The 26,312-nt window shown below is 37.4% G+C and overlaps 1 protein-coding gene across 2 annotated transcripts in view; it reads left to right on the forward strand.

Annotated features, from left to right (window-relative positions):
• Positions 1 to 26,312, forward strand: part of RBFOX1 (RNA binding fox-1 homolog 1) — a gene marked incomplete at both ends in the record, with an annotated part of 1,305,905 nt that overhangs the window by 542,984 nt on the left and 736,609 nt on the right. For both annotated transcript variants that reach the window (XM_080617596.1, XM_080617593.1), the window contains one exon: positions 696 to 758. In XM_080617596.1, the coding sequence (XP_080473722.1) occupies positions 696 to 758 (63 nt within the window). The remainder of the gene's footprint in view (positions 1 to 695; positions 759 to 26,312) is intronic.

Consider the following 26,312-nt stretch of genomic DNA (forward strand, 5'->3'; position numbering starts at 1 on the left):
AATACATGTAAGGAGAATCTGTTATAAAAAAGCATGGCTGAGCTTACTGTAACTTCTAAAACCCAATGAATAATTCAGTAAATTACTACATGTCAGCAGCTGCTTGTCAATAAGAACAAGTGGCATGGAATACAATGTAAGCCTATTCTAATTCCCAGCTATGTGCATATATAATATATTACGGATGGCCCCTTTTGTTTGTGTGTATTATGATCATTTTTCTTTTGCAAAATTGCTTGAAGTTTTCACTTGAAAAATCCATGAAAAGTAGCTCACAGTTGTATGTTCCTATTGAAACAGAAACCTGTACTGGGGAAAATTTTCAATTCTGCATGTCTATTTAAGTAGCCAAGTTCATAATGCAAACACTGGATTTAGAATCCAAGTAAATTGCAAACTGTCTGGAGGTTTTACTGCCTATTGAATGATTGATAAAATAATGAAACCTTTGTTGATATTTGTGAATCAATAAGCAGATTTTGCTGTTCAGCTTTGTGCTACAATAAAAGTGCAGTTATGACCCCATAATGTATGCAGCCCTTCTTGTGAAAGACCAAATAATGCATTATCAATTCTATTTTTTGTTCCAACACTTTGAATCTTAAAGCCTACATTCAGCCTTCCATGGATGCAGGGCAAAATATGATCTCCTTTGAATCTTCATTTACAGTACAAATGTATTTTTCTGTTCTTAGGAAACTACACAGAAGCCCCATGCAAGTGGTGCCTATTGTTTTCATGATCAGAGCCTTCTTTCAGTAAGTCCACTGATTTTTGTTGGTGTTTGTTTATTTTAATTTCCTTCGAATTTGATTGACATCTCTGTTGTGCTGTCATAATGAATGAAGAGATACTTTGGGATTCACAACTTGCTGTGCCGATGCTGGATTGCAAGGCTAATAGACCATAAGTACAAGATCAGTGAACAACAGCTTGCCAGTGATACGCTTAGAAAATAATAATCTCTGTTTCTGGCTGTAGGTTCAAGCGCTTTTCTCTTGTATTTCCCTTTTACATATTAGGGTTATATCACTACTGTATTTATTTTACATTCAGCTGATTCTGAAAGAAAGAAATAATTTTGTATATGGATTAGTCACAGACACTTTTTTTCAGTGTCTATAGAACAGCTATGATAATTCATCATGCTTTCCTTTTTAAATGCACCTGTGATGTCAGGGAATATCATGAACTAAGCTCCAAAATTTATAGGACATGTGGAAAAGTAATTGTGCCGATTCATTTTGCACCTCTTTCCTTTCTGAGAAGAGGCTTTTGCATCCAAACCGTTTGTTGTTCTTTCATACATGGTTTTATTTTTTCTTGTAAAGTTTGTTTGTTTTAACACATGCTTAGAAACAATATTGATCAAGCACCTTTTAATCAGAATAGAACTTTCTATACTTCTAATAACATTCAGAAGTAGCAAAAAAACCCTCTCTAAACATATGGTTCTTGGTAAGTGTGTATTTGGTACTTCTCAAACAATTTTTAATAATCCTCTGCTTAAAATAAATTGCAGTCCTCTAATATTTTGTATTGGGAAATAAGCACGACTTGTTCTGTATTGGGCTGACTGAATAGATTTCTGGTTTGTATTTAGGTACTATGTGTAGAAAGTAAAGAAGTTGGACATGTGTGTTGACAAAATAATAGACTAGATTCACATTTGTGTTCAAATGTCTTAATATTAGTTGTTGAGTTCTGCCCCAACACAAGTTTGGGGGCATTGAAAAAATGAGACATTCAGTCCTTGTTAGAAATAAGCATTTTACATTTATTCTTCTACACTAAACACAATCTTCCTCTTTATGTCTTTGAAGAAAAAGATTTCATTATTTCAAAAAGACTGCCTGGCTTACAGGGTATTAAAAACCAAGCCTGTTCATCTTGAGGACAGATTTAAATCAATTCTGTAGTGCTCAGCATGCTTGTTGCTTTTAGCTTTTCCTCCATCACAAACAGTATTTTCTATCACAGAATAACCTTACAGCTCCTAGCAGAATTTGATGCAATTGACAGCTTTTGTTAGAAAAAAAACTGGTAAAAATTGCAAGAATGAGGTTAGGGTTTCTAACCTGTGGGAGACAGTGGTCCCTGAGATAATTACTGGCATGTTTTTAGGAAGCTAACATTAATTCGGCTGTGAATTTAGTGCTTCAGTATCTATAAATGTAGTTGAAGGAAAAAGGTATTAATCTTCCTTCAACAAGCTAAAGCTGAGATTTGGGGTATATGACAAGAAAGAAAATACTCGTTTTGAATTTGGGGAAGGTTTAATGCTGCCAAATCTCAATGTGCATAATTGGTTTTATTATTTTCCTTTGTGATCATAACCTAACCAGCACAATGACTATCAATCAACTTCTAGGGCTAAGAGGTCATTTTTTCCCTGCTCAGACTGAAGTCCAGCATGTTGCCTGGTAACAGTGTATGTAGATGAGTTGGCTCCTAAGTACACCATATGGCTGGGTGTTATGCCCTATTCACCCGTGACATGATGTACACGTGTAGTACATTACTGGTTATAAAATGGCTTGTCCCATTCCCTTGTTTAGAAGAAGCATTTAAAAATAGCAGTACCAGTCCAACACAGGTGTTCTAAGATGATGGTATTCTATGCAATGAAACAAGTGTCTGTCACAAGTGTCAAAAACCTCATGGAATAATCACAGTAAATTTTGTGTTTGGCATGCTTCAGTTGAATTTACGTATAATTTGCAGCTATTGTTGCTTTACAGTATTTGTCTATTGTAATAGATAAATATATTGAGGCAACTATAGTTTAAACAGATTAATTACAGAGAAATCTTGGGGTTTAAAATTAAATTTTATGGATTTATTTGGCATTTGACCTTCTATTAATTGTGCAATAATGTCTGCAGTACAAAACCAATGCTACGGTGCATTGAGCAAGCTAGTAAACAAAGCAATTGAAGACAGTTCCAGAAAACAACAACTAAAAATACACATAAGCAAAGGAGACAGAGTTGCTCCAAATATACCATGGGAAATAAAGCACAAAGAATGACTGGCAGGCAGTTTATAGCAGAAACCTAGATCAGGAGAGTCCTCACTCATTCCCATAACTGGAGCATTTTTCCCATTCCATTGTTAGAAACTGTAATTCCTTAAGGTAGGAATACTGCAAAGGGCAGTGTTAGGCAACAGTATGTGCCATGAAATCTGTGTGCTGGCCGTTGTATGCTGGTTTAAACTGGAAGAGAAGAAATGGGATTGCTTTTACATGTAATGACAATGATCTGCACAATGAGGGTTGGAAGCTCATTGCCTGTTTCTCCGGTTGGAAGCCTGGCCAGCTCACAGTGGCTGTGCTGTGTTTCTCTGTGTTTAGCCAATTTGGAAAGATGAGTTACTGTGCTAAGCCCTCCTCTACGCAATTCCCTTGCCCAAAGCTATAGTGTTTAACAAAGAAGCCTTTTCTCTTTGGCATTCCACCTAAGTTGTCTGAAAACAGTTCAGAAAAAAGTGTAGGAGAAAACTGTTCTCTGTTCTGTGTTTTGCAGAAAGTTCTACAATTGCTTTTTGAGAGGAAAGTTCTATGTACCTGTCCATTCTGTTGGTTTTTTCCTTCAGATTGTGTATAGCTTGATAAACATACTGTAGTTAAGTGACCTCATTTTATTACTGACATGTTTCCTTGGCTAGAAGTTTTCAAAGTAATAGAGGAAGGATGAGACAGTGGTACTGCTCCATGTTAATTTGATAGTTGCATCCTTTGGAAGATCTGCCATGATAATCCACATTTTAAACCCACGTGGATGTAAATGCATATATGCAAATACGCTGTCAGTCTCAAGAGAGTCTTGTCTTCACTTCTCCTACAGTCTGTCAGTGATACAACACTAGTCACTCTGCTGTAAAGGCCTAGGAAGGCATACAAAGAAAGACATTTAAACCCCTTTTCTCTAATTTGAGAGTTGTGTTTTCCTTTCAATTGTAAACATTTTTGAAATAAGTAACTAAAAAATAGCTCTTATTGCATTGAAAATAGTTTTATTATCAGGGATTATGGGTCCATTTTCCCTCTCATTAAACAGATCTTTTAAAATTGTTAATACAATAAATCAATTTTCTAAAACAATATAGCTTGCCACAGAGGAATCTGAGTAGTTCATTATGATCTGGGGATTTCTACCTGAAAGGCATGAAAATATAATTGTGAAAGAGAGCTATTATTAAAAAAAAGATCACAATTCTCTTAGAAATAAACCAGTATTATAACATTTTTCTAATGAATGTATAAGGAAAAAGGGTTTAATGATTGTATTCTTATTTATTCCTCTATCTGTATTCTGATGTAGTGATAGTATTAGTCTAGAGAATTGAATATTTTTAAAATTGCAGCACTTTGAATTACTGATGTCTGTGAATTACAATAAAAAAGGGTTGAAGAATGGTAGTTAGATAACGTAAATGAAGCAGTAAGTTCTGCTCCATTACTTCATCTGAGCTAGGATGGGGAACTGTTTAGTTGTTAGTATCTGCTTCATTGTCATATTATTCATTGTTGTTTTGTGATATCTTCAAATATCCTCACAGTTATTGCAGAAATTCATTAAGGACCAGAAGCAGCGAGGCATTTACATGCTCCTAATGATAAGCAGGAGAATATTCTCATGGATGTTTTTTCTTCAGAAAAAGCTTTAAAGGTGGCTAAGCTTGACCTGTGATTGAATTTTTTTCTAGTGCTGGTGTAAGGTAGCAGCTTTTGGTGGTTAATTAGATACAATCTTTAATTCCTTCCTGCATAAGGATCTTGCTTCCATAGGGGAAGAGAATGTGGTTTTCTTTTGTTGGATGTCATTAATTTTAAATTTGTATCACTAAAATATCTAATGATTTTAGGTAAAAAGAACAGTTAAGTGGTAGCAGGTTTACATGAATCACTGTTAAACCACTGCTATAATTTATGACCACCTAAATTGTAAAAGGGCAGGGGTTTACGTTTGTTAAAGCTACAAACCAGAATACTAGTGGTCTGCTTTTGATTTCACAGGTGGTTTAGCTGCTCATTTCACTTAAGTTATGGTCTTCCGACATAAATAAAGGAAGCAACTGTCCTTCGTTAGAGTGTGCTTAATCACTGCTGCAGATAGTTGTATATGTATTTATTTGAGCATCTGAAGAATTTAGAAGTTACCTTCTCAAAGCAGATTTTAAACAGCACAGACTTACTGAGATGAATAGGACATTTTGGAAACAAGAGGCAGGCTCCTAACATAAGTGGGTTTTTGGAAATCCTAACCTATTTAACTGTGTAAGTAAAGTTAGCTTTGTAATTCTCTCTTGGTTATATACAAATGTGCATGTCCAGAAATATCTAACAATTTCTTCTTTTCTCCGTCCTCTCTTTTAAGAATGCAGTCAGTATTTGTTTCTGATGGCTTCCTCTGTGAACTTTCTAAATCCTTTGTCTTTGTAAGTGGTCTTTTGAATATATCAAGTAAAAGCTATAGGGGCTGAATGTAGATTAACCATAGGATCTGAATTTGCTGCACGTAACAGCCTGTTTTCTGACACTACATAGATATTTCCTTCAGAAATGTTGTTTTGCAGACATATTCAGGCATTATGAAAATTTTTACATGCATGTATCTTAGAATTCTTCCACTGACAATTGTATGTGCTCTGGATATTCTCCAGATTACAGCATTAAGATGGTTTTGATCAGGTTCATTTCCATAGTGTTGTGGCATTTAAGAGATATCATGTCTCCAAATTCCTGTGAGATTAGTACATGTTGTTATGTCTTTATCACAGAAGGAAACGCAAGAAAATTGAACAACCTGGCTGATGTGCAAGGAGAAGTATAGCAGAGCTAGGATTTGAATTCTTATTTCTCAAATCCCAAATCATTGTCTCCGTCACTGGGCCATCTTTTCTCCTGCTCTCCCTGTAATCCAGTACCTTTTATTGTTAATGATTTTTACATTTAACAAGTGAAAAAGAACTTAAATTCCATGCTCTCTCCTGTCTTCTAAAAAATTGGAAATTTTCCTCAAGAAAACCATGCAATTACTGAAGTCCTATCAGCATAGCTCAGAGCTAATTGAAATTTAACAGTCCTCCTGACAGCCTGGGTTATGTCAGGGGTGTTAGCATTCTTTATTAAAGATACATGCTTGATCCTTTTTTCTTCTTCTTTGAAGAGCTTACAGGCTTCTGCAACTTTTTTTCTGATAGTGCTAATTATGCAAAGTGAAGGTGCAGTCATTGCAAGCTCTTGAGTAGTTCAGTATAGCAAATGTTAACTGTAGCAATGCAGTGCATGCACATAGGATTCTGTAGCGAGGAATCACTGTGTCCCTGTGCACAGTGCATTCATAGTAGATCTAGTGCCACAGTATTTGGCTTTTTGTGCATTATATGTTGGACCTGGGAACCTGCTGAGCTGTGTGTGGTTGCAGCACAGCTGCAGCACAGGTGTGAAAGCTTACTATTGTTTCAGTGCTACTGCTCATGGAAATGAACAGGCTTTTTGGATTGTAATGATTGGATTAGATGTGGGGAAAATTTAATTTCCTCTTTTCTTTTTTTCCCCCTATTACAATTGAGGTTAGTTATTGAGTTGCCAAGTCTGTGTTGTAATGTGTTATTCCTGTGCGGCTTGTGTACAACCAACAGAAAACATGCTCTGTGAGAATTTCTACTGATCCTGCAAGATATATTAGAAATCATGTAACTGATGGCTCTTTAAATTTTGAATATAGGATTGTGAGTTGAAAATGTGTCTTCAGTGAGGAAGAATAATGGTGGAAAATAAGAACACATTTGTTAATGTGTTTTTCCTTATTCTACGTGGTTTAAGAGATGTAAAAAGGTAAAACAGCATTTGAGTTTGACAGAGTGCATTTGTATTTGGCAACACTCTTACTTCAGCATTGTTCACTACCTTCAGAAATTGAACTGTGCCTCTTAGAACTGCTTTTGACTGTGGACCTTTCTAGAAGCTAACTAGCAACTAGGGGAGTGTTCTAGCACTGATCAGTGGGGCTTAGCAATTTGGGATTTCTTGCCAAATAGTTAAGCGTGTAACTTTTACAGTACTGAAATACATTTACATCTGTTAATGCATTCATGAGAGAGATTTGTCTGTGAGCTACCAAAATTATTGCACACTAATCATGCAGGACAAATTTGAACAGATTGATGGAAGAACTTGTCTGTGTATGTAGAGGGAGGACAGCTGCCTGCACCACTCTGGGACAGACGGTGTGCTGGCATGTTGTAGCTTTACACTAAAGAAGCACTTGGCTTGTTAGATGAGGCAGGTTTCGGAGACCAGCGCACAAGTCGTATTCAGCTGCCATGTTCTGTATTTCAGTCTTGGATATATCTTCTTTATACTGACCAAGTCAAGAAACCCACTGACCTGTACGTGGTGTGCACCCTGGCTGCAAGTCTCATATGGTCTGAAATATGTCTTTGGACAGTTAGGGTCAGCTATCCCTGCTGTTTCAACTCCCAATTTCTTGGGCACGCCTAGTCTGAAAAGAAAACCTTGATGCTGCTCAGGCACTGCTCAGCAATAGGCTGGCAATAGCACTGTTGTGGTATCAGCATTGTTGCAGACATGATTCTAAAACACAGCACCACATGGGCTGCTATGAAGAAAATTAGCTCTATCCCAGCCAGACCCAATACACTAGTAAAACTGCTGCTTTGCTTCTTCACTGTGAAGGTTCTGCTTCCTTCATCTGCACCCCAGAGGAGTGAAGTTTTATGAGTACATTAGGAAAAGAGACCGTGGTGCAATAGAAACACTAGAGGTGTAGTGGTTTTGTTTGACAATTTGGTTTAGGTTTTTTTCTTTATCTTGAGGGATATTTTGCACAGCAAAATGACCTAGTTAAAAAAAAATATATGTAGGGCCTACACTGAGAAAAGATTGATGTGAAATCCTTTACAGATTATATTTTATCAAGACCAAGTTGTTGTGTGCTATTGATTTTTAGATCTGCACAGTCTACAGGTAGTAAAAATTGCAGAAGCAAAATAATTTAAGGTGGTTTCCTATCTTTTGTATAAGCCAGGTTAGGATATTGAAGTACAAATCAATTGCTTTGCCAGTCAGATTCCTTGAAAGCCAAAGGAAAATTTCAGCGTGAGTTATGGTTTCCAAATGTTTGTGTTTTCTGGTTCTGAGCCTTATCTTACAGGCAATAGGGCTTGTTTTTTCTGACAAGTGTGTCTGTAGCTTGGTCACTAGTACACCAGATAGCTGTAAAGAATCAGAGCAGGGGACTCCTAACAGCAAAAATATGAAATCTAATTATGCAAAAATCACTTGCAAATAGCAACATCTACACAGGATTCAATCTGAAGGTACAAGGGCAGACGAAGTGGTAGCACTCTCATCTATGTGTGGCTGGTTGGTATTCTCCCACGTGTACTGACGCATACTGCCAGAGATGGTCAGTTTTACTACTAAAACAGTGAGAACATTCAGATGATGGGAGTTGAGTGTAGCAAGGCAGAATCAGTATCATAGGGGTGCTTTTGTCATTCAAGGCAGAAACTCTGAATACATGAAAATTGTGGGGATTCAACAATATTCATCTGAAAATATTTTATTCTAGCTCTTGGCTACCGATGAAGGCAGTAATAAACTAAAAGTGGTATTACACAAGTAATTTCATTGCAGATCAATGCAATTTCTTATTACTGAGTTGGGGTGGTTAATTTAAGGAATGTGGTTAGGAGGATATAGATTCACAACCTGCAGCTGTGTTTAAAACAATATACTCCATACACATTTAATTGGCGGTGGGAAACCAAATATGTTCTTTTATACTTGATGTTTAACTACCATAGAAAATCTGCATTTGCATAACTTGATGAATATCATTACAGCTAGGGTTTTATTTGTGCTTTATTGTGTACTAAAGGGAGAGAGCAGTAAAATTCTGAAAAGAGTACTTGTAAGGCAGCAGTGCAGCTAAATGAAATAGAATGATTCTTCATAGGTTTAGGGATATTTGTACTACGTTCATGTTTTCCCTAAAAGCCACTTCAGTGTCTTAGGATACAGCTCTTCGATGATTCATATTTTTCAAGAAAAAGGCCCATATTTCACTTGTCTTTGGTTGTGTCCACAGTATGACCCCCAGTGTCCATAAACTGTTTCCTTTGGGACCATTGGCACCAAATGGAGGCCCTTGTAATCAGCTGCCTAACTAATGTTTCTCCATGATATTAAAGAACTCCCTTCATAGTTTCTTGGGAGACCTTTTTTACTGTTCAAAGTGGTCTGAAAATGTGGGGAAATTATCACATATGCTATTTTGTCTCCTTTGTGAAGATTTCAGTCACAGTCTGCTTCAGGCTCACTCCTCTCCCTCTTCTTTCTGTCCTGTTCCATTTCTCTTTCTCATAGGATATTTCTCCTGCTTCCCTCAGATCTGGGAGTGAAGTCCTACATGGATTCATGCTTCATTCCAGGTGGAAATGTTGCCCCTACCTTATATATTTTCTGGGCTTGATGTTGAAGGAAGATAGAAAAACACCATAACCCTCCCATCACTTATAGTGTAGAATGGAAAGAATAAAAATCCTAAAAAATATGGAAAGGCCACCTGAAAATATTCTAACCTGAAAATAAGCCGTGGAGTAATGTTCTTTGTAGCAAAGTCAGGAAGGTTCTCATATGAAGATCTATTCAGGTGGGGGGAGAGATGGGGGAAGAGAGAGAGAAACTGCTTGTCTGGAAGACCCTGTCTTTATTTGCTGATGATGCAGTTACTCCAGAAAAATCACACAGAATTCCAGAAAGATTTTGCAGGACTGGGTTAGTGGCAGATGAAGTTGTTGCTGGTAAAAGGGCAGGTACTGCAGATAGCAACTGTATGTTATACTGGGAAAAGAGAAGTTGGGATAGTTGTAAAGATAAGGAGATCAGTGGGAAAATTCAGTGAGAACCAGAAGAGAGCAGTAACCTAACACACACTTTGGTAACAGAGCCTAGACATTAGGGTCTTCCTCTCATCACAGAGAGGAGAAGTGATGGAGAAGTTTTAAATATACGCCTGGTGAACAAGGAGGCTGAAGTGTAAAGAGGTAGATCCCCTGGTATTTCACTGGTATGCATAAATGGTTTATTCTTACAGTGAAGGGGGTTTATAGGTAGAAGAAGTCCATGAGAATCTATACTATTACTGTGTAAAAGGGACAAAATAATTACATGATTTTCTGTTGAGCCATAATTGTTCAGAACAGACAAAGCCAGGACTGACTGGGAAAGTGCAGGAAGCTGTAGGATTAAGTGACAGAACAAAATTTACTTTCAGAATTTCACACTAGATGTAAATCTATTCCTGAGGAGGTAGTTCGTGACTGTTATTGCTCAGAAGCCTTTCTTGGAAACATCAGATGGAGATCTCAGAAGCATTAGTTCGATGCTTGACAGCTGTCAAAAAAGCAAATTGAGTATTTGGCAATTTTCAGGAAAGATGTTCAGTAATATAGAACTGTCTCTGCTGGAGCTGGCACTGGTCTTCCCTGTGCTCCCTGGTTGCAGTTCTGGTTAGACTGTGCTTTAAAAAGGTGTAGTCCAGGCTAGGGTGGAAAGAGTGCTCAGAGGTATGGAATAGCTTCTGTACAGGGAAGACATGAAATACATGCTAGAGCTCTCTACCTTGGAAAATTGTTGACAGGAGAGTGAAATGAGACAAAAGTGATAGATTGAAATTATTACTGATACTGATTTGAATATTGATATTATAATGATATGACTCATAAGGCAAGGATTACAGGTGCAATAAAATGATCAAGGAATGACTCTTGAATAGAATTTTTGTCCTAATATATAAAGCTATTCTACAAACTTTTGCCACTGGATATTTTAGATGAAAAATATATAAACAAATAAAGAATAATTGTCTAAATGTGCAGTATTTCCTTACACAACAAAATGCAGGATGTCCTTCTTTGCAAATTACTGTGAGGAAGACTGATACTTATATTCTTCTATAAACATACACTGATCATTGTTGGACAGAGTTTATTCCTTTAAATGATGAAATCCAGTAAAAAAGCTTTTCTGTTCATATAGATGTTTTACCAGGTGTGAATCTTAATGGTTATTTAGTAGGACGTCTGGAATAGGGAGACTTCATCAGCAGTTTCCACTGTTTTGAACACTGTTTTGAACACTCTGTTTGCTTGTTAGTCCTGACTTCTACCTAAAATTGTCCCAAAACATGGGACTGCCTGGGAGTCGTGCTGAAGTGTCTCTAACATGCATTCTGTAGAACTGTCTTGAAGCTGTTTGCTAGAAGACAGTTGTCTCAAAGGCTGATTCAAGCAGAACTGGAAGGCAGTAGCTCATTATTTATATATTTTAGGTCAATAATGGTAGTAGCTTTTCAAACTCTAATGCAGGCTTTGAAGCTCTCTTGTAGCTCTGCAAAGATATCTCAAACTGTAACATAACATGTGGATTTATTTTTCAGCCTTATACGAATCTGCATGGTATTTTCCACATTATATTTGAAACTACGGGTTGTGATACAGTTTTGATTTTTTGTACATTGTGTTAACTTTGCATCTCTGTTTAGCTAACCAGCATTGAAAACTAATGGCTTTGATCTCCTTGTGCCCATTGACCTAGGATCTGACCTGCCCTGTTTGTAAAATGAAGGTATGGTCAGATTTACAAAGATTCAGAAATCTCTTAACTGAAATAGTGAGTCTTGTCTTCAGATTGCTGAATCCTTGGAGGATTTTATTTTGATTGTTCATGATTTCCAGTTTGTGTATATGGTACACTCACTTGAATGATCTCAACAAAATCAGAACTTATTTACATTAATGAAGCCATGCGTGAATGTGCACATTAACAGGCCTGGTGCTCTCTGGGCACTGGTGGCTTGACAAAGCTTTACTAAAATCTTACTTTGTGCTTCTCTGGAAATGATTTATTTAAATTATTTTAATTCTCCTTAAACACGTATGATAAACTACATGCAGATGTTTGTACTTCCTCGTGAGAAATTCTAAATGCTTTCTCTGATAGTATTAATGGATGCTTAGAGTATTTTTCATGTGTGTAGTCTTCTCTGAAACATTCAGGATTCTCTTTTGAGGCTTCCTGCCTGAAACAAGTTCATCATGGAAGGTCTCTGCCTAAAAAAACCACCAAACCATGTGTTTCTGAAACTTTCTAACTCATGCAAACTGCTTCGGAAAACCAGTCAACTTCCAGCTTGTAAGCAATTGTGTGACTGAAAACAGAAAGACATCTTTTTGTGAGATTTCTGAAGTACATAACCCTAGGTAGTGTCTACATTTTTGCATTTAAGAAAAAGATTGGTTTCAGTTTCAGAAAGACTTGAAATGCGAAATACAAATGAAACAGCCTTTATGTCTTGGGAGTGATGCATTTCATCTGGTCTATAGCATTAGAAATGTATTTAAGAATTTAGTGTCTAGGACTGCGTTATGTTAGTTTTGTGTACAAAAATTGTAGTGTATCTATGAATATGTAATAGGAAATGTAAAGGCAGGAACTGACATTTATGATATTCACTGGCTTTTCAAATGAGTTGTTGAATTATGATGAAAAAAATATGTTTAATTCTTTTGGAGTAGCAGTAGTTTTTGTTGGAAGCCATTTTCTGTTGAATTGAATTGGTTCACATTATTTTAGATTCCAAAATGATCTATGAGGGTTATGCGAGTGCTTTGTAAAAATACAGTGTGTTTGAAATTCAAAACATGCTACAATCTTCAAATTAGGATCACCTTTTCTATAAGTTGTCTTTGCAGGCGTATAATTTGATTCTTCATATATTTTCTCCTTTTTCAGCTTTTTCAGTAAGCTTAAAATTCACTTTGACTTACTTTTAATTTTGTTCTCAGTATTGGTTGTGGTAAACTGCAATGGCTCAACATTTAATCAGCTTAATATTAACCCCTAAAAAACCCAGGAACTTTTTCAGATTTTTTTTATTGATTAAAGAAACATTTCTCAGTTCTGTGTGTATTTTGCAAATATATGCTCCAACGGGTTTGAGAACACTAGACCAGGTTTGCTTTGGCTTTCCAGCAGACATTTAGGAAACCATATTGCTGGACTGAACTGATATTTGAATATTTCCTTAAGTCATGTATTAGTATTATGTCTTCAGTACTGAGATACTGTCATTTTATCTTACTCATAAGAAATATCTGTAAAAGATGATAAAACAAATGAAATTTAGTAGAAACATCTGTGAGTTTGTCCACTATACTGCTTGTGATCTAATGTGGGGAAAAAAACCCCTAAACAACCCAAAACAAACATGAAAAGTAGCTTACATGTTGCAGTATTACAAACAGTAAAATAAGAGTAAAACGAGAGAGAGAGAGAAAGAGAAAGAAAAAGAAAATGCAGACATTTCCTCAGCATGCATGTGTGTGATCAGCATATCTACAATGAATTATTTGTCGTCTCTGGCAGTCCAGAGTGTCTCTTCAGAGGGAGAAGCAGACATAAGACTTCTCTAAAAGCAAATCTCTATTGCTTTTGTAGAACAGGAGTCTGTCTCTCACAGAGGACTTGTTTGCACCCAGAGCTGCTGCTGTAGTTTCAGCAGCTCCAGGGGTGTTGTGTTAGCATAGGTGCAGTGGGTAAGCTCTAGTGCAGAAAGCACTTCACATGCTCAGCTTGGGAGGTGGTGGACTGCCGCTCTGTGCTTTAGCAAAGCAGTGCAGAAGAGAAAAACAACATGGGAACCTGTATTTTGTCAAAGGCATTATTAATGATTCCCAAATAAGCAACGGTGATACTATCTGCGATGCATTATTGACAGCAGGTTTACTTCTGTTGATTCATTAGCCTAATTATTTAGATACGATGAAACATAATGACTGTTTTAAGTGCAAATAAGCTGCAGTTAGAAAGCAACTAGCCAAATAAGTGAGGTAGGATGGCAAAGAAGTTCCAGGTCTGGGAAGTACAACTGAAGAAATTGCAAAGATTTGTTAGAAAAATACACGAGATGCCATTTCTCACTGTTACAAGTACATTTGAGGGCAAACTGCTGGTCCCTGAGTGGATAATGGTCATGGAGTTTCTTAGATTTTTTTTTCCAATAAACTATTCTGCTTTGCCAGAACATCTGTCTGAAGTGAACTCTAAGCCTTCATTGCAGCCTTTGATACATCAGGTTTGCCAGTGGTTATTGCTGCATCTGTGACTTCTAAAATTATCTGCAGATGGGCTGGCTGGAGCTTACCAGGAGCCAGCTCTCAGCAATTTGGCTGGTATACTGTCTTTTAGTGGAGCAACCTGGGGCTGGAAATAAGTGCCTGTAAGGTGAAGTAACAGTTCCGCATTGGGAGGGGGAAGGAAACTACATGAACTTCCTGTAAGATGCTCCTACTGTAGTTGAATAAGAGCTATTTTGAATGTCAAGTTATCGCCTTAACCCCTTGATTAAAATAATTTCGTTTTTATAACCAGAATACTTAAGTAAATATAGAAAAACCTTCATAATGTATAAGATATATTTAAAGCTCTATTCTAGTTAGGGATAGATGGTTTTGTAACTAAATGTGTTTGTCAGGAGAAAATAAGGGCTGCAGGCATCCTCTCAGTTGTATGCAGGAAGCTATCTTCATGCATCATTTTTTCCCCATTAGCTGTAAAAATAAGGAAGATGCAGTTGGTTTAGGTGTTGGTTTGGGGTTTGGTGGAGTTTTGTTTGCTTCCTCCCCTCCCCCCCATGATATCAATGTAAATCTAGTGAAAAGAGTTCTCTCAGGCAACAGGAGACCAGATATTGCATCATAGAGGAGAAAATTTTAGAAGTAAATTTTCTTTTAGTATCTGTGACTTCATAGTTTATTCATAAATTCATGTTTCTATTTTATTATGCATTATATGACTTCCAATATTGGCAAGACTTTACGTAATTTTATCCTAGTTCTATTTTAAATAATTGCAAACTGGGAGATTCTCTGACTAAAATGTAAGGAGGAGTCCTTTGCACTGGGTGTTTAAAACAGACCAAAAACCCCCAACCCAAAACCCAAACAGAAACAGATGAAACTTCCACCATTTCTTGCTACCATTGTCATGCTTTGCCCTCCTAAGTTAAAAGCTTAAGGAAAAGAACATCTAACCACACACTCTAAGCAACCAGGCAAGCAGTCAGGAATGGTTTTTAATAAACTTGGGTTATGATAAATATTTACCTTAGGCTGAATCTGTTCTGTAGTGCACTGCAATATGAGCTTATCCACTGTTAAGTGCATATGCTCAGTGATTCTTCCAACATGTGTACACCTTGCTTTCATGTGTATATTCTTGGATCAGAAGCAAACTAGAAATGAACTGATTCATTCTGGTAAATGTCTGTGTGAAGCAGTTACCTACAGTTTGACTGAAGGTTTCTGCTTAATGGCATAATTCTTAGGCTAATTCTCAGTTCAAAAGCCTCTTCAAGTGTTTACTGCCCATCAGATGCATAATCTGTTATATTTAGAACATAAAGCTTAAGTGGTAGGAGTACCTTTTGTTTCCCATGCTTCTTGTTAGATTTTAAAAACTCTTAGGGTTTTTTTTTAATTGAATTTTCTACTCGTGAAATTCATTTAGAAAGTCCATTTGATATTTTCATTTGAAAAGTGCTAAATATGTATCATGCAGAAAAGCACACCCTCCCCATCTTTAGTCGCTAACAGCTCATTGTAGGTTAGACTTTCGTTTGTTTTTAATGAGAGCAATTATCAGTTGTTGAGTCAGGAGAGATGTGTAGATGGGCTAAAAAGATTAATGTGGTATTAGTAATGAACTTAAGGCAGGCACTGGAGTTGAGAAGATTAAAAGCTGACATTACCAGATGTGTATGTGGGTATAGATTGTAAACTGCAAAGTTAGCTAACTAAGGAAAAAACACTTAAGAGACAGATGTGATTAGAATTTTTTGGAGCTTCCTTGCAAATAGACAAGGTACTTTAAAATAAAAGTTTCTGCACAAGAAATATGTTGCTTTCCAACCAACAGTGACGGATAGTGAGTCTCTGCCCAATAAAAAATGAGTTTCCACTTAGCTCAGTCAGGGTTGTGTGCCGGCCAAAGAGACTGTGCACTCTTCATCTTGCACTGGAGTCTATGAAGTTGATATTGATCCAGTTGCTAAATTGGGCCCTTGCTGCAGCAACTCAAAGGAACTGCTGCAAATGCATCTCTCAGAAAAACATAGGAGATGTTATAAACTTTCTTGTTTAAATAAAAAATTAATCAAAAGACATAAAAAATAGGTTATTTAATATTATAATTTATTGTTTAAATATACTACAATGTATAACAGTAGATACTAACCTGAGAATTTTGGAGCATGGACTGTAGTTTTTACTGTTCATTGCTGTCTGTTTCCTTTGGCATTTCTTTCCCTTTTCTGTACTTTTGTTTTCTCTCAGTAAAATTAAGATAATAATTAAACTAAGTTAATGCTTGGCTTCCTTTTGTAAAGTGCATTGATTTGTAGGCAAAAGGAATTACTTCTTAAAAAAACCCCGACTCCTATATTGTGTAGTGATTCTACATTTGAATTAATACTTCTGTATTTTTTTAATACAGAATTTTTATTAAAATAATCTTGTATACCTTAGTAAAATTAATAGATTTGGTGAATCTAATTATCAGGTTAAAATACTATGTCCGTACTTTCAATTGTAATACATGCAATATTACCAAATGCTATACACAAAAATTTTGATTCTGTCTATACTATCAGGGAGCTCAGTAATCATCATGTTAACAGCACTGGCTGCCTTGTGCTGCTCCTGTGTATTCCATTTACTGTTTCTATAGACTTACATCATTTGCCATCTACCCTTATTTAGGTTATCTAGTTCTTTCAACCATTCTCGTGTCTTATGCCTTATAATTGTCTTTATGCATTGTAACTGAAAAGTGTTCTTTTTACAAAGTTGTAAGGTCTTTACCGAAACTTAAGAATACGCATAGGAAAACTGACCCCAGATTATTCTTCTGCATCTTTATTTTTTTATTTTTGTTTTTTAATATATTCTTCCTGATAAAGACAGTACATTGAAATAAATACTGTAAATAGAAAATCTGGGACTTCCTCATCTGAACTGTTCCAAATGGTGAGTTTGTGAATCCATTTTCATTCAAATTTTTGTTTAGGTAACATGCAATTAGTCTACTATGTAATTAGAAATCATCTTGGTATTTACCCAGTGGTAAAAGCAGTGCAGCTACAAAAAAGTTAACATATTTCCAGGTCTTTAATACTAGTCTCTTCAGAAAATGTGTGGTTTGTAAACCAGAATTCATCTGGGACAATGTGTGGCTTTGGTGCTGACATTATTGCTAACTATCCTGTGATTCTATGATTATCATTTTCCTTGCATTGAAACTAAAAACCTTTTAGATCTGGGCAATTTTGATCTGCTTCTCTGTACTCATGATTTCCTGATTGCCCTAAATAAGCTACTCCTTGAAGTCTGTGAAATCTTTTCAGCAGGTATATAATTTCTGGTAAGACAGCTTCTGGCCCCACACTCTGCAGCATTTCCTGAGCATTCTTCTTTCTGTATTATTCTCTGTATAAGCATAGAGAGGACCATTGGCTTGTGATAACTTCACTGAGTAGCGGACATCCATGAAGAACTAAAATGCAAGTAATTTCAGAATGTTCTCAAGTCTGGTGTTAACAATTCTATAGTGTTAACCATGCTGAGGTAGATGTGGTAATTTGTACTTATTTTCACATTTTAATTGCTTTTATGTTGCTTTTGCATAAAAGGTAAATAAAACATTGACTTGGTTGATAGTTACATGCGTCTTGATGCCAGTTGCACAGAGCAGTTTTCTTTCTTGAAAAGTATTCATACTTCAGGTGAGCTCCAGATACTGCAAGTATTTATAGTTTATTTAATTTTATTCTCTAAATTCACATTCTCTCATGTTTCCCATTATCAAGTGGGAGGCATTCTTAAGCAGAAAAAGTGTTCATCCAGACAGAAAACCAGTAATTTTGCCTGTGTTTTTCATTATTTCCTCTGATGTTATTTTCTTGCTTACATTTGATCCTGCTTTGTCTGGTTCTGTGGGAGGTTGTTCATGCAGGGGGTTTGCAAGGGGAGCCTGCAACAACCTCCTCTACAGTGACAGTAAACTAAGCTCATAAAAAATGAAATACAACTTAAGACAGATCTTTTTCAGATTGTTCCATTTGTATTTTCTTTTTTCCCCCAGATTTTTCTTGTAGTTAATGTCATGTAATCATTACAGAAGCCTGTGGAAAGAAGTGTTGCAACATGCACACATTATTCACAAGTCCTCGTTATTGTGTGTAAAAGAGAAAAATATTTCCTAGTGACTTCTGCCACCTCACAGTCTGCTCAAGCCATTGCCATATTGATGTTAGGATGAGACTTATAGAACAGAAAGCAATCGTAGAAAAATTCATAATATGAGCTTTGATGCAAACTTGGATTAATTCACCAACCTCAGCTGATTAGCTGCTGCTGTTAAAATTTTGAGGGTTGGATTTGTCTGGATTTTTTGGGTGGTGATTTTGTCTTTGCATGCCAAGATTTCCCAAATGTCATTATTTCACTTCACATCATGGCCAATCTCCCTTACTCAACCAGCTTGCATGGCAGTGTATACTAAAATGCAGGCGGTTCCCTCTGAACATCAGGAAACACTTTTTTACTGTGAGGGTGATTGAGCATTAGTACAGGTTTCCCGGGGAAGTTTTGGGGTGTCCTACCTTGGAGATACTCAAAAGGTAGCTGGACATGGTCCTGGGCAAACAGCTTTGGGTGGCCCTGCTTGGGCAGTTGGGGTGGACCAGATGACCTCCAGAGGTCCCTGCCATCCTCAGCCAACCTGTGACTGATTTAACAATGCACAAGTGATGGTGTTACAGGTTAATGTACAGTATTCATGTAACCCACTTGTAAAGATTTGATGCTTTTTGCATAATCGTTACATACTTGAGTGGAGAAGCAAGAAGAGAAAAGGAAAAGAGAGAATATTACTTTGCAGAGTGTAGTGAATGACTTAATTTAATTAGATAATAGTTGCAACCTTTCATTTACATCAACAACCACCCTTCCCAGTGTGATCTCCTAACATTCCAAATTGTGACATGTTGTGAAGGATACCTAATGTCTGTTCCACAGCAGTTATGGACTTTTTGCTTGTTTGAAGGATGACCATTGAATTTAAATGAGAAGAAAATACCCTAAACCAGACAATAAATGCAATGCAGGCTTCCTAATAGTAAGCATCTTTTAGTACAAGGGAGAGATCTCTGTCACTGGAGATCTTAATAAAGAAATAAATAAAAATGGTCCAGCTCTATCAAGGACAGCAGAAATAAAATTTGAATGGGGTAGTGAAATCTCAAGATGCCATCTGCCCTTACTTAAACACTTCTTTAAATAAAGGTTTGTCAGCTGAATGCATTGAATAGATAACATCCCCATGCAGAACTGAGTGGGATCTGAACTATTTTAAAGCCGAATACCCTTATCTAAAAGAAAAAACCAAACAAACCCCATGACACAAATTAAAATTTGAGCGCTGTAGTCTAGTGTAGCCAAACTGATTAGTTCTTTGCATTTCGTTCTGCATACACTCCTTGCAAGCAACACTTACCCGAAAAAGAATTTTCACTCTGCTGCTTCCCTTGCTGTGCTAATCACCTGTATCAGAAAATACATCTTCAGAATTGTTTTATTGTGACAGGTCAGCAGATAAAAGCTGGATACCAGGGGGTAAATGGCACTGACTAATAGACTTGCTTTCCGTAACCGAAGCAATATTCCAGAAAAAAAAACTTGGTTCATCATTGGTGTTAGGCTTGAAAATATTACTGGAAAATGAAGTCCTATACTTTGTTGCTGGAGGTGAGATTTTGTCTTACATTCTGGTTTTCCTGTCTCTCAGTTAATTTATGTGATAATTACCACCACAGCTGACTGACCAAAATCTTTAATGATAAAACTATAGGAACCTTGGCACCATGGTGAGATTGAGCTATTAGTGTCTTTATGTGAGAGACACAGAGAGTGCTTTGCTTTCCATCTTTTTTTTTTTCCTTTGTCACATAGCACAGATATACACAATGGAAATGAGAGTATCACAAACTGCTTTCCATCTCTTGATCCTAGGTAGCGGATGGTTTTTGTACCAGTGCGTGTGGCATTTCTATACTGCCAATTTAACCAGTTTCTCATATCCACTCTTGCAGTACCATATGCTCTAAATGGGAGGTCAAAGCCTTGCAAATAGATGCTCTTCTGGTATAAGAGTGTATCAGAACTTCATGGGCAGTCTGAGGTCTGAAATACTCTGAGGTATGGTCATATGCGCAAAAGACATCGGCCATATTTCGATCATTTTCACGCTTGATGGCTTATGATCTAACAGTGCTGTGCTATATATTATCTGTACAAGGTGATTTCCCAGGTTGAACTTAAAAATTACTGAATTATTGATGCCTTTTAAGTATGCATTAATGGCTTGGATGTGAATGTCTATATTTAACATAACCACTAATAATCTGGGCCTGCATAGGAAGAATATGGTCAACTATTGTCCCCATTGTATCATGTTTATTTCAGTACAAACGTGATTTATAGTAATCTGAGTAATCTGCTGTTATGACCGGGGTGGGGGGGGAGGGAAATGGGTATCACGGAAGAGAATGTGTATATTAGTTTCCATGACCTAGGGATGACTTGAATCAAAATGTTGTTCTTGCTAATAGTTGAATGCCTGCTCATCCAAAAAGAAAAGAAGGAAAAAAAAAAAGTATCTGTGAAAGCACTGAGCCGTTGGAACAGTAATATCACAGCTTCAACAAAAACATGCTCCGCTGTGGAGTATGCATATCTAAAGCACCCAGAATTTCCTAGTGTTTTCTGCTGGACCTTAAATAATACTCTTGGTAGTAAAATCCTGGAATACATATGAGTATGAAGGTAATATCCTTTTCACTGTTGGCTGGATCAGGCAGCTTATCTGACTGAAAATTAATGCTTTTTTGTATAGTTACATTTTTGTTTGCATCGACTTGCTCTAATGTGAGTGACTGCAACTGTGGGACCACTAACACCAAAATATAGGAATCCAAACCCAGTGCTGAGTAGAGCACTGGGAAGGGCAGCCCTGCTGTTGGGGGAGCTGTCTCTGTCCAAGACACAGTGTTTGAATCTCAGCAGGAGATTGTTTTCTTACTTAGGAAAGTCAGAAAAGAGCTGGTGCATCATCCTTCCCCATTCCTAGAGCCTCTCTTGTTTAAAAAAAAGCCACCACCAACAAAGACAACCTTGAAATCATGATTTTACACAGCCAGTCAGGGGCTTGGAAATTGATGGTCAAAGCTGATATCAACTTAAGTTTTCTTTTAAAATCAGCAATACATTTACAGCAGCTAGTCCATGTTAGGCAAGGTTTGAAAAGCACAGTGCCAGAAGGAATCCCATGCCCAGACCAATGACAAGAAAAGGTTTCTCTAAGAGACTTCAAGAGAATAGTCATTTATCTGGCATCATGTTTTGTTACAGATGCCAGAAGGCTTTCTGTGACAACAAGGCATGAAATTTACCTCCAGCTTGGCATCCTTTCTCTGTTTACTTGGTTTGGTAGGGAGGCAGCCAGTTAAATAGTGCAAAGTGATTTTCAACAAATTTAACATGCCTTACCTAGTTTATACCTTCTAGGAGTTCACTGATACTCTTACCCCTCCTTTTTTATATGTGTGATTTTTTTTTTTTTCCTGTGTAAATAATAGCACCTTCATCTTAGTGAAGCAGTCCTCTATCAATGAATATGAGATGTTGACCTGTGCTACCATGCTTCAATGTGTAAAGCTGAGGGACTATCAAGATACTGTAACATTCCCTGGAGAACTACTTCTTTCTGAATGCAGGTTGCAGGTAATAAAAGTTGGCGTGTATTATTTTGGGGAAAGAAAAATGGGAAAAACCCTTCTATTTCTGTTACTCATGGAGCTACCAGCAGCAGCTGTGTGTTCAGTCTGTTCTTTGGGGATGCTCCAAATAGTGTCTGCATTTCCTAGCTAATTCCTGGGTTTAAAACCAAAACAAATAAACAACAAAACCCCACAACCTCACCACACCCTAACAAGCTAATCCACTGCAACTACTAGCACCTCTGTCCTTAATACATTTCTCAACTATAAAATAAATTGTACATTTGCAGCATTTTTATTAAATTTGAAAATGTGATACCTACTTCCCATTGTCCTCCTTCTACCACCAAGAAAACAAGCAAAGGAGAATTTGAAAGAAGATATGTACATTTGGTACCTTAGGAAAATGATGTAGTAAGGAGCTGTTTCTGATACATTCTTCATGTTCTCACTGGGGTTGGCTACTTTTAATACTTCTTCTTCTTCTGAAGCATCAAAGCCTGAAGCATGAAACAGAGAGAGAGAGAGGGAAAGAATAAGCTCAATCTTGTTAGAGCTGACTTTTTCTTGAGGCTGTTTTCACACTTCCTCAGGCAATAAGAATTAAAGAAAAAAAAAAAAAAAACCAGTCTGTAACATGAAACCCACTTCTTCAGTCTGGTAGAGATAAATCTAGACAGGCTAAGAAATCTTTATTTCTCTGCAAAGTTACTGGTTCACATCTCACACTCGTAGATTAAAGTAGAAATTGATCTTTGCTTTCAGAGGAAGAATTTTTACAATTCTGATTATCAAGCGTGGGTTAATTTACATAGTTCTTTTTCCTGGTCAATAAGTGGTGTGTTCCTTTTTCAGGCTTATACTAAAATGTCCCTTAACTCTGCTTTGACTCCCCACCCTCTCCCTCCTCCCCCAACAGTACTCTACATGAGTATGAAAACATATATAACAAGTACTTTTCAGCTATGTAGGCGCTACTCTAATCTTATCACTTTAATGTGCAAGATAATGTATTTCCTTTCTCAGTACTGGATTTAGATTTATTTTTTAAATGTATAAAGGAGAGAGGAGACAGGACTTTGCTAAGTTAAAGCTGAAAGAACATGAAAAATTTTTCCTCCTCTTTGTCTTCACAGACACACATAAGTAATCCTCTGATGGGAGGGATGCCAGGAAAAAGTGCAGAAATACGCATGTAATGACCTTTGCTACTAAAATTAACATGTGCCTCCTGCACCTGTTCAGAAATGGTTTAGCATTCTTATGCCTGACTTCAGAAAAACTGGCTAATTAAACAGTACTTTCAGTGAAGGTCAACTCTGCATTAGTAGTTCATTAAATTATTTGTCATGCTGAATGTTACTGCTGGTCACCAGAAATACTGAATTAAAACACAGAACAGAGGAGTCAAGTCTAGACTTTGTGCTCTCATTGCTGGAGAAATTTGTATCCTGAGCTGTTAGGTCACACTGCAGGGAAGAGCCCTGTGCCCAGCACAGAAATTACTTGCTTGCACAGGGTTTGGTCAGAGGGAGTATGCCCAGAAATGTCTTAGGAACATGCTGCCTGCTCTTATTGCAAAATATTCACGTAACAGCATAATTGTCCTCTTCAGGACTTGGAAAATTAGTTTGTGTTGAAAAGGATTTCTCATGTACTGTCGTACCATTTACACCAGCTACAAAGAAGGACCTACGTCTTTTTGTTATAACTTTATGTGATGGTAGAAGTTTGAGACAGAACAAATTATAACTTACCCAACCCCCAAATTTAAAGCACTTGCTGAAACAAATCTGATTATGAAATGTATAATTAAAAACGACTGTAAATACTGCAGTGTGTTGAGATGTGAACCACTTTGCATCAGATTTTCTTGCAGGTGAGAGGTGGCAGCATATTTATGTAAAGTATGATTTGGGTGTTCTGTCTTAGGTTTCCAGCACTGGTCTTTACCCTTGCTGTTCTGTAAGATGTGGTATCCAGAACTTACTGTTTCTCTTGTATCTGAGAATGCTACTGGATCAAACAGAGCTTTAGGTGTGGACACAAAGTCAGTCTTTTTTCCACCCAAATGAAGTATGTAGGATCTCTGTGCTTACAAGCCTTTCAGTATTCGAGTAGGGCTTCCATTTTAGAATCAGGCTTTATGATTTCAAAGCAGTCAGCAGTGTGGATTTAGTATGTACACTGCAGGTATACACCATCAGTGTGGTCAGCGAATCCAGCAGCTGCAAGGATGGCTGCTGGTGGCTTTGACTCCGGCCGCACCAGCTCAGCAGTGTGGCTGTCCGTCCATCCCTCCAGGGCTTGTGCTGTGCTTCCCAGTTGCACTTGCAGAGAGAAGGATGTTGGCCATGAGAGCATCATCCTGCCGTTGTGCATGCCTAGATTAAACCTGATCAGAACAGCTGGGAGACCTCTTCAATATTTATCATACCGTGAATGTAATGAAACTCTCATATTAGCAATTGCTACGAGATTAAACCTTTTCAAAGACACAGTTAGTGAATACTAATTTCCTGCTCTCTAAAGGAGAGGACAGTAGGAAAACTGCGGAGGGAAAAAAGAAGAAAGAAAATCTTGCTGTGTTCAGGAACTGTGATACCAGGGAAAAAGCTTATTTGTTGAAGGCTCCCAGCACAGGAGTTTTGTAGGTCAGATTCCTCCACGAAAAAATAATTGTTATTATATGACAATTTCAGTTCTGGACCTTGACCTGTTCTTGAGGGGCCTGGATTCATATTGTGAGTCAAACGCTTTTTGCCATTGTGTTGCTAGAGGGAGGCACTTCATGGAAGAGCACCTCTGAGCTAAGGGTTACTGGAATCATTACATTTTCACTTTGTGTCTTACAACTGATCTCAGCCATTGTGGTTCTACATAGATTTTCCTGCTACCCGGTTCAGTGTATGTGTGTGCGTGTGTGTGTACTCCTCAGTGGAGTATGCAGCTTAAGCGAACAGCACCAGCCTGGCTGAGGGGCTCAGCCCTGCCCCTCGCTGGGCGGCAGGAACCGGATGGAACCAGCTGGAACCGGCAGGGAGCAGCCCCACCTTCCCTCACAATGCCCCACCGCAGCACCTGGGCAGGTGGGCCTGGCAACCTGGGAGGACAGAAGTGCAGCAAGAGCTCTGAGCTCTGTTCCTCTGGCTGGGGAGTTATCTGCCCCCTCTCCACTTCCCTGTTTGTTGTCACTGTGTTGGTAACAGGCACGATGGAAAAGCTGGTGGTAACACAGGAGCGCAGGAACTTCACGAGAGGTTTGTGTGTTTCTGCCCGTGTGACATGACCCTGATTTAGCCTTGGCAACGAGTCCAGGTTATACTTCCTTCAGATGCCTAGCCAGAAAAGAATTCCTTAAAAAGAAGAGAACAAGCAAGATGCAAATTGTATATGAAATATGATTCTCTTTCAAAAAAGAGAATTTTGGAAAGAGGTTTTGTTTTTAACAACCCTTTTCCAGTGAGCTCAATATGGGAAGAAGGAAAATGTTTTTATCCTGACTCAAACACAAGGGCTTCCAAACCTATGGGCATATAGGTGAGTAAACTGTCACAGCCATTATATTTATCGGGATAGCCTAGTAATACTATATATATTTCAGGGCAGATTATGATTTTCCAGACAAAACTGCAGTGGAATAGCAAAATCAATGCCCATATCAGTGTTCTGCAGTGCCATATGGGAGTATTCAGCAGCACCAGTGGCAGCTGCTGTGCAGTTTGGTCTGTTCTTCTGACCATCATGCGCTGTAGACAGTAACGTGTTGCAGATGGTGTTGTGGCATCTCACTGCGGGCAGTACTGTAACTGTAATTTATTGTTCAGTACACAAAAAATATAAGGTACAGATGAAGTGATAGACTTTTTCTAGTGCCTTATGCTGCAGTGTAAATGTTGACATAGTCCAAACCTAAATACTTGCTCTATCACAGAAGAAAAAATGTAATATACACAAGAGAATAAGCAGAGGATCACAGTTGAATGGCGAGATTAATAGGTAGACCATACAAATTAACAACTTCTTCCTGTCTGGTTTCTTGAATAAGGATAGTTAAATTTTATTAATGTATTTTCAGGCAAAGATATATCCACACACAAAATCAATTGCTTTTGAAAACAGTATTAAAACAAAATAGAAAAGTATATTTTAGCAGATCAAGAAAATGGAAACTTCAGAAAATCTTTGCAAGGCTCACTGAAGAGAAATTTAATTTTCTGGGGACTTTACTTGTAAGTTAATGTCCATTAGAAACTCCTAAGCTCTAAATGACTTCTAAATTAACTACATCCTGTGAGGGTAAAATAAAAATCCAAGTCTTCATTTATATATATTAAAATTATAGCTCAGATATATGGTTTTACTGAAGTGCCTCAATCCCAT

The sequence above is a fragment of the Psittacula echo genome (assembly GCF_963264785.1).
Source record: "Psittacula echo genome assembly, chromosome: 5".
Lineage (NCBI taxonomy): Eukaryota > Metazoa > Chordata > Aves > Psittaciformes > Psittacidae > Psittacula > Psittacula echo.